Genomic DNA, 9,229 nt, shown 5'->3' with positions numbered 1-9,229 from the left:
GGCAGGCTTTAGAGAGGTGGGAAAGGTGGAGGAGGGGTTGATTTATGATTGAGGGTTAATGGGGGAAGGGTCTGTGCTGGGTTGAATGTCAGGGGGATTTCAAGCCTCGCTGAACGATGATGCAAAGAGAGAATATTCTATCAGCCAATCAGATAGTTTTTGCTGAATGTATTGGACAAGGATTGTCCTTTGGTTCACTCCCATTTCCCTCCTGCTGCTTACAGAAGGGCAGGTTTTCAAGGAGTGCGAAAAGGGGCACAAAACCAAACTGACAAGGGGCATAACTTCATTTCCACGGTGGTGGGACAGCTGTGTGGAGTAATCTACCGTGGCAGCCCTCTAAAACTTCAATGCCTTCAGTGACCCAGGGAAGTAGGGAGGGGGCAACTCCAACTGTGTCCAAGCACTTTAGAATGCATGGAAGCAACATTCTCAAAAACTTTCAGGGTCTTTTGTTAAAAAGAAATGATCCCTTACCTATTGTTCACTGAAACTAACTATGAAAAACCCAAATGATTCACATTTTGAAAGCAAACTGATGGAACTGATTGAGCTGATTCGCCGTCAAGGGAAGAAATCTATGGTAGAATTTTTGAAAAAAACTTGAAAAAAAAAGCTCTGTCTCTCTCTGCTGAATCTTTAACACAAGATGTACATTAAGTCGAGCAAATTTGATATACATGGCCCTAACTTCACAGTCTGTTTCTCAGGGAAAAAAAAGTTTATGATTTGGCTGTTATGATATTTATTTGCCATAAATTGAATACAGAATGTAGTAGATTAATTCAATTATTTCTGAGGAAAATGTCAAAAATGGCTCTCCCACATAATGAAGAAAAAAATTGTAAATTCAACCTGTTAAGTTTCGTGAACAGATTCTAACCCTTCTATTAAAGCAGAACTGGACAGTCTATTGATTGAGACGGGTTCATTATTTTGTGCAAACTGCCCTCTGAAGCCTAAGGAAAGAACAAAACTTTTTAGACAAAGATAATGGCTTGAGGCTGGATTGCTATCCAAAGTGAATGGGGTCTCCCTGGAGCTCAAAAAGGTCCCAAACTTTTACTCCATCATGCTGACATCCGAAAGGCCAGGGGCCACCACCCCTTCTGGTTATTTCTCAAGTATGCATCCACCCCCGAGCCCCTCCCCGCAAAACACACGTGCACACACAAGTTTTTGGACTTTTACTTTACTTTTTTTTAGTGATGACAGGAAGTGACCTTACCTGGCTTCCTATTAGGAGAAGCAATGAATGATGTGTTCAGATGAGTGGTGTTAAATGATGATATAACCAAGATTTGAATCTGCAAACCGTCCAAGTGTTATTTTGGTTTACTATGTTCTGTTATTATGGTTTATGTTCTTTCAGATCATTTTTTTCCCTGGGCTTTAATGGAAAAAAAAACCCAACTCATTTTGTCTGAGCCATTTTCACATTTGCGAGTCTTAGCACATTCCTAAATATTGTGCAAGCTGTCACAGTTGGCTCACTGTTATCTCACTTTTTCAGTGTTTACTTAGCAAGGTCTTCTGTGGCACGAGTACTTTTGGTAATACTTGTTGCGTTTTCCGCTAAATGACGACAAGATCAAACACAGAAATCAAAGACCAAAGGTCATTAAGCAAAGCAAATATACCAGTCATCCTCTCTGTCCACTGTAATAGCAAAACCACAGGCATTAATGGAATAATCCCATACTAATGATTTTACCACTGTCAGCAAGAGAAGCCTCTAAAGTAGCACTGGTGTTTCCTAAAAGAAAAGAGAGGAAGAAAAGTAGGAAAGAGAAAGGATGACGTGGACTGCAGTAGTGGGCTCAGAAGAAAGTTTAACGGATCCTTTATATGTGCGGATATGTCACAGAGGGTAAAGTGTTTGTTGTAACGTTCACAATGGCACACCTATGTAAAATGGCCCAGTAACCCATACAAATGAGACTTTGAGCCACCATGTAGAGTTGGTACTCTGAAACTGAAGCAAATAAATTAAATTCAACCTTATTTATACAAGTTTTCTGTTTGTTACTTGTAACAAAAAAACGTATCATTGAGAATATAATCCTCCATGTAAATCCAAATTGGATGGTCTGTACTATATTGCTCCACACGCAGTGTTGAAAGGGGATTTTTCAGAGTTGCTATTTCATATTCTTCCAAGTTTGAAATTCAAGTTTGTTAAATTGTATCCCTTTATGGATTATTGGACGTGTGTTTTTAGGAACTGTTGATGACAAGTAAGGAAAACCGAGAACACATGCATTGTCTTTCTTTATGTTGTATTTATGTCCCGCACCTAATACTGATCTCTGCCTGTTAGCTGCCTTTAGTTGACCTCAGTGTTAGTTTTCTCGTCTTCCAGACTCATCTCGTTCTCATTTGCACAAGGCAACCAGCTGGAATGTACTCGTGCTTTTGAAGATGAGTTATTAGCCTATCAGTAGATGCTCGAGCCAACAATATTTAAGACAAGTAAAGACACTGAAAGAAACCCTGACTTCCTTTGATACAGTAGGGAGCAAAAGACAAAGTTTTGAACGGAACTGTTTTCAGAGATTGAGAGTGAAATGAAAAACTAGAGTTCTGTCAGAACCACTCTCGTCAAAACGAGACGAGAAACAGAGATGAATTTCAGAAGCTTATTCTGAATGCACACAATTATGTTTGGCGGTATGGCTCTGTTCGGAGGAAGTTCCCGACTTTTCCATGAGCTCCATGGAAGCCAAGACAGGGAACAGCAGCATCCTCAGGTGGAGTGCCTTCCATTTGCTGTAAAGGCAACAAACCCCCTAGAACAGAGCAAGCAACAATGACAACAGTATGACATTGTTTGGCAATGAGAAGTCGGTGGAGCAGGGGAGGTGGTGGGTGCAAGCAGAGAGCAAAAAAAAGCAGTGACAGCAAACCAAGTTTAAATGAAGTGCCCCAAATGCCAGCATCCAATTGCGAGCAGCAGCTGATTACCCATTGAGCGCAGCTGGCCATAAGGGTTGGGTCGGCGTCAGCCAATAGGCAAAGGGCGCGTTGACTACATGGTCTGCCAGAACTAACGCGATGCTCCATTTGTTATGATGTCCTGCACAGTAGCCTATACAGTGTTGAGCTGAGGTGTGAAACAATATCAAAACAAATACTTGAAGACTTGAGTGCTTTGGTAAAGTGTATTTTAAATTTCAGAAACATGGTGTTGTACTAAACCAATATATCTGAATATTCACAATTGATTCAGTATACTTCCTCATTTTCCAATCCTATATTTCATTTGTGAAGTTTGGAATATTAGTGGGAAAAAAAGAAGACAACATTAATTTGACAGTCATCTGTTTTCTTAGCAATATTCTTCACTACTCGTGTCTCCTCTGCATGTGGCTCCAACAAGCCCTTCTGTGTTGCAGTCACGTGTCCTGCTACGTTTCTCGCCAGCACAGGTGGACCAGGCTGACCAGCAGGACCAGTTCCCTTCTTGACTTACAACAGGTCTTTGACCTGCAAAATTGTGTTCAAATTAACACACAGTTAGAAGAACTGAAGTGGTACGAGTGGCCCTGTCGAACTGTTGGGATGCTTTGTGTTTTAGTTTTTCTTACCTTGGTTGCTGGCTTTATCACTCTTGAAGTTCTGGCAGGCCAAGCCCTCAAACCGAGGAAGGCACATACATGTACACTTTCCATCAATCAGAACAAGAGTCCCTCCATTTTGGCAGGGTTTACACTTGCACACGTTATATTCGGCCACATACTCTTGTGTGGCCCTCTTAACGTTTGATATCCTCGTGTTTACATCTGGGAGATTCATTGGAAATAAATTGTAGATGGGCTCTGCCTACCAGAAAAACAACAGAATATATAGATTATTCAATTTATCAGGATTTGGTAACAGTAAAAAAAAAAATCATATCATGGTTTATGTTTTCTATTCCTTTGTGTCTTATAAGAGTACGCAAAGGTCCACTTGGGTTCTAAACACATACATTTTTATCATCAGAATGTGGTACTATTATAATCTGTTATTAGTATACACACTGATACACCACTGTGATGGTGTGAAACAAATTTAAAATCACTCCAACTAATGGCTTTTGGGTTATTTGAGAGTGGAATAGTAAACTAACCGACCCACAAGGTATAGAAAGATTCAGCAGTATTTTAATATTAAAGATAAAGTAGTATTAATGCACAGAGCCCCCGATTGAAATAAAAAAGTACAATAAACTTGTCAATGTCCTGATTTTACAGTTACACAAGATTCAGTGCCAATGTGAGTTTTAAACAGAAGATAATAATTTCTTGAGAGGTAAAAACACAACATGTCCAAAACTGGTGAAATGTACATATACCACCTTCATTTTATTTTATTTTTTTCAAATCAAATCAAATCAAATTTATTTGTATAGCACATTTCATGTACAAACAGTTCAAAGTGCTTTACATAAAATAAAAGCATTGCAGCAGGGAGTGCAAGAAGCATTAAAAATACATAAAATAATATAAAGAGAAACAAATAAAATCATTTAAATGAATTTAAAATCAGGCAACAGTCTAGATAAGTTAAAAGATATTTCATGCATAGACACATGAGAAAAGAAATGTTTTTAACCTGGATTTAAAAATGTCTACATTTGGTGAAAGTTTAATCTCCACTGGCAGTTTGTTCCACTTGTTTGCAGCATAACAGCTAAATGCTGCTTCTCCATGTTTAGTCTGGACTCTGGACTGGACCAGCTGGCCTGAGTCCTTGGATCTAAGAGCTCTGCTGGGTTTATATTCTCTGAACATATCACAGATGTATTTTGGGCCTAAACCGTTCTGGGATTTGTAAACCATCAGCAGGCTTTTAAAATCTATTCTGTGACTGACTGGAAGCCAGTGTAAAGATTTTAAAACTGGTGTGATGTGTTCAGATCTCTTAGTCCAGGTTAAAACTCTAGCAGCAGCGTTCTGGATGAGCTGCAGATGTTTAATGCTCTTTTTGGGAAGTCCAGTTAAAAGAGCATTACAGTAATCGAGTCTACTGGAGATGAATGCATGGATGAGTTTTTTTTAAAGTTTGGCCATCTCTAAGTCAATAGAGCATAAAGTTCGTAAAGCAGTAGCAGAACACACCCAACTTGATGCCACAGCATGGTGAAACCTTTATGTCTATGAATCTATTTGGAGACACAGTAGCTAACTGGCACATTTTCTTTGATTTCATTTAGAATTGCCTTGATATATATATTCTTAAGAAAATGCATCATAACATGACCTTGTAATGATAATATTATGGCTTTGGATAGTCAGTCTATAGCTCTTACCTCACTGCTGAGTAGTGCAGGGTTATCTCCAATGGACCGGGCCCAATCCTTATATGACTCAATGTCCATCACACCTTCCGTATTCAGTTTAGCCCTCATGGCAGCAGCAGTTTCAAGTGTTCCTCCTTTGACTGATGTCATCACCCTATCCACCATTGCTTTTCCATCCTTAGAATCTACGTAGCAAAAGGGAATACTTTTACTGATTTCATATAATTGACACATTATTATTTTTACAATTTCAGTGCACAATCTCCTTATTAGAAAATAACGAACAAGCTTTTGATGTTTTGATTTTTTTTACAAATCTTTGGACACTGTCCTCCAAAACTAGTGAGGTTTTCAGTGCTGATTAAGCACTGGAGCCATAGGTCATTTAACACACACGAAACACCTACAAGATGCTCGTCTTACTTTACAAGTGCTTCTTTGTAAGGAGGAATAGTAAATGGCACATTTTGTCCCCAGTGTCTCACAGGATAGTTCTGCCAATAATTAATGGCCAGTATTAGCAAGACCAAACATCAAATAGCTCCTTAAACTTGCATAAAATGCGTCACTATTGTGCTAAGCTAGTCTTGAAAAATTACCAAATTTTTAGTCATCGGTGCACTCATAAAAACAGGGAAAGCAGACCTGAGTCCGTTGTGGGAGTAGTATCACACCACGAAGGCTTTATGTGTCCACTTCCACCTACTGAACCTGAGGAAAAGTCTCCTGTGAAGCCCAATTTGAAACATTCTTGAATGCTTCTCTCTGTAATTTCTGAAAAAAATCATGAATCATAAAAGATGGATACTGATTAATTTTCCATTCATTCAACACACAAGCCTGAAGAAGTATATTACAGTAGACTAAAGATCAGAACGATCAAATCACATATGGGGAACACATACTTTTCTCTTTGATGGTGTCCTGATTTAGAACATAAACCAATTCATATTGGCCACCAGACACTCCATTTTTGGTGTAATGGGTTCCATAGTCCTCCAAGAAGGAAAAATAAATTCCCTTCTCATACTCCACAGGCAAAGATCTCACATGTAAAAAGAATTCATCAGCAACATGGAGTTCACGGGAGCGAAGCCTATATTTGCTCAGCTGTACTTTCCCCTTTACTTTTATAAAGCTCTTGTTCTGGGTATACAATAGAGAAGTGTGAGTTAATAAAAGTGCAAATCAATAAATATTATTTTTCACATCATTCTTTGTTACACTTTTATAGTTTGGTCTATTTTTCAGGAATCAATCGGTTGAACAGCACTTATCATTGAAACTTACCTTAATGGTGGTGTATTCTGTAACATTCTTTATCATCTCTTTCTTTGAGAATCCACCCGAGGCACCAATTGACCCAGAACCGTTGGACGACATGGACGGCTCATTTTGGCCAAACTGGAAGGACAGTCCAGCATCTAAATCAAAAGTCTTCTCGTTCAGTATTTCCTTCATTAGGCTGTGCGTGTCTTCGTAGATTTCTCTGGAGAAAGTTTCCTCTACCAGAGTCTGCAATGACAGCAAAGATTCCATGACTCCACAGATTTTTTACAATCATTGCTCACATGGGCACACTCAGCATCAGTCTACAAATGAGACATAGTTGTGGCTGACCTCATAGTTTAGAACCCCTACATTCCAGGGAAGCCGGTCATTTTGCCCAGAGCCTGGATTCCTCACTCGATCGCATCTTCCATTGAAGTAATCATTGTTGAAGGGGTTCATTCGAGGATCGGAACCCAAGACATTGACCCTGGAGCATGGAAGTAGTAATAACTTTAGAATAAAGTATTTTGCTATCTTGACTAAAAATTCAAAGGTTTTCAAGCACACTTGAATATACTTCTTATGTGCATGTACAATGTAGGTAGAGATTGTGCTCATATAGACTAACTTTTTTAAAATATGTCTTCTGACCCACTACAAGTGTGTGTAAGCTTATTTCTCTGCAAATTAACAGCAAAATTCTCATCAGCAGTTGAAAAGCTCACTTAACACAAACAAACAAAAAAGTAATTAATGCTCTACCAGTACTTTTTCTAATGTTTTCAATCCCAGATGTAAAAGACTTATACAAAGCAGAATGCAAAAATGGTGGGATGTTGTCATGAATAAAACAATGATATGATAAAGCAGAATGAAAATCAGGGTTTCTATCAAGGTTAAACTTATGTTCCAATACTTCACTGTGGCACACACAGTTGAGTAGAGCTACGGTTACAACTCATCCTGGCCATATAGTTGGACCACCATCATTGTCCAAATATACATGTAAGGTTGGCAAATCGAGTTGTATGTCCAACACTGTGATGCTTTGGACTGCGTGAGAAAACATTTTAGACATTCTGCCACTTTTTAAATTGAATTAAATTAACTTTTTAATTTAAATTGAGCTGAAATAACTGCACAGACGTTGTCTTTAAGCATTAAGGGGTGATTTTTGGGTGACGTTGCAGTTATGAAATTTGGATTTCATTAGAGCATAGTGACAGTCTGGAAATGTTTTAAGTGACCATGAGTCGTTACATTGTCTTAATCGACTGATTTTCAGTCACAATCCCTGACACGTTCTAACAAAAGAAACAGAAAAAATTATGAATGAGAGCAGATTTTTTTTGGAAATTTGGAATTTACATTTAACTTTTTTTTTCTTTTTTTTTTTGCAAACAGAACAAAAGGCAAGTGTGTATTGCCTGGGCCCACTTGAGTGTATATGGGCATATACATGTTGAAGTGATTAATTCCCAACCATATTATTTAGTAAACTCATCCGAGTTTCAGAGAGATGATTTCATATGAATATGGCTCGGCTAAAAAATGTGCATGTATCTATTGGTAAGACTTACACAATATAGAATTTTTTTTAAGTGTTGCGTAGATGTGCTTTATTGACTGCTGTTTACTTTTTAAGCTCGCTTGCTGAGGGGAGGAGGAGCATTCAAGTTCTAATGTGGTGTTTGCCAGCATCAACCAAAAAAAAGTGGTTGTTTAGTCCAAAATTTTTTTTTTTAGATTCATGTTACTTTAAATTGACTCACTGATTCAAACAGAATTATTTCTCTTACCCATATCCTGCTGTCCTGCCTTGCTCATTGTTCTGAAGGACTGATTGTCCACAGGGTTTGTGTAAAGTATCGCATCCATCTTCATCTGATCCATCTTCACAGTCATAGTCGTCGTTGCACGTTAATCTATTTTTGATACATGTTCCTGTAAAGAGGTGTAGGTTATAAACCAATAGGACCCCAAATAAAGACAGAGAATCAGCGTAGGTGACTGAGAGGCTGCAGTACCTGTGACACACTGGAACTCTGAGTCTGAGCAAGGGGCGACAGTTGGGACGAGACATTCATCAGCAGCTACGCAGGACTCCCTGTCACCAATTGATCCCCGGCATGCGACACCATCAAACTGGCCAAACACTTCTATACCTCGGGCGCGTCTCTGAGTACCATGAATGATACAACATTTAATCTATTTAACTGTGGAACTACATAGCTGGAAGGCTGTTGCTTCAATAACTGAGTTGGAGACAAATATCTCTCATCCATATTTGTAATTTATTCTAATTGATCATTGTCATAAATATTAAACAAATCATGTAAAGTGTACAAGGGGTTGGCAAATATCAATATGAGCACATAAAAGAAGTTTTATTGACCACAGACTTACTCTGAATTTTGTGCAAGGATCACAAGAACTCCACTCTGACCAGCGACTCCATGCACAATTTACTGCTGAAGGTTCAGGAAGTATCTGCCCCCTGAAATATACACACAATCGGGCATGAATGCTTTCCTATATCCAAAAAATCAACAGTAAATGACAAAAGGTTTAAACTGATGTTTGAATGAAATGTACTTACATTCCCCCTTCCAGAAGTGCCAGAGTTAAACACAGGCTGTAGAAGCCCAACAGGAGAGCGACCTCAGTCCTCAT

At 38.7% G+C, this 9,229-nt stretch overlaps 1 protein-coding gene across 1 annotated transcript; it reads right to left on the bottom strand.

Moving 5' to 3' along the window:
- Window positions 1-3,328: 3,328 nt before the first annotated feature.
- On the bottom strand, window positions 3,329-9,229 carry c9 (complement component 9). Its single transcript, XM_075455588.1, has 11 exons — window positions 9,156-9,229; window positions 8,963-9,053; window positions 8,584-8,734; window positions 8,356-8,500; window positions 6,905-7,043; window positions 6,575-6,799; window positions 6,190-6,430; window positions 5,930-6,058; window positions 5,294-5,469; window positions 3,588-3,822; window positions 3,329-3,486 (listed from the first exon to the last, which is right to left on the bottom strand). The coding sequence occupies exons 1-11, from the start codon at window positions 9,227-9,229 to the stop codon at window positions 3,329-3,331; spliced, it is 1,764 nt and encodes a 587-aa protein (XP_075311703.1).

The sequence above is a fragment of the Odontesthes bonariensis genome, chromosome 22, assembly GCF_027942865.1.
Source record: "Odontesthes bonariensis isolate fOdoBon6 chromosome 22, fOdoBon6.hap1, whole genome shotgun sequence".
Classification (NCBI taxonomy): domain Eukaryota; kingdom Metazoa; phylum Chordata; class Actinopteri; order Atheriniformes; family Atherinopsidae; genus Odontesthes; species Odontesthes bonariensis.
The sequence above is the reverse complement of the archived record's forward strand: the minus strand, read 5'-3'. Positions and strand labels throughout refer to the sequence as shown.

Coding starts and splice junctions, on each gene's coding strand:
- c9 (XM_075455588.1), bottom strand. CDS start 9,229: ATGAGGACTGAGGTCGCTCTCCTGTTGGGCTTCTACAGCCTGTGTTTA. Junction 9,054..9,155: donor GCACTTCTGGAAGGGGGAAT/GTAAGTACATTT, acceptor TGTATATTTCAG/GGGGCAGATACTTCCTGAAC. Junction 6,431..6,574: donor CAGAATACACCACCATTAAG/GTAAGTTTCAAT, acceptor TTGTATACCCAG/AACAAGAGCTTTATAAAAGT.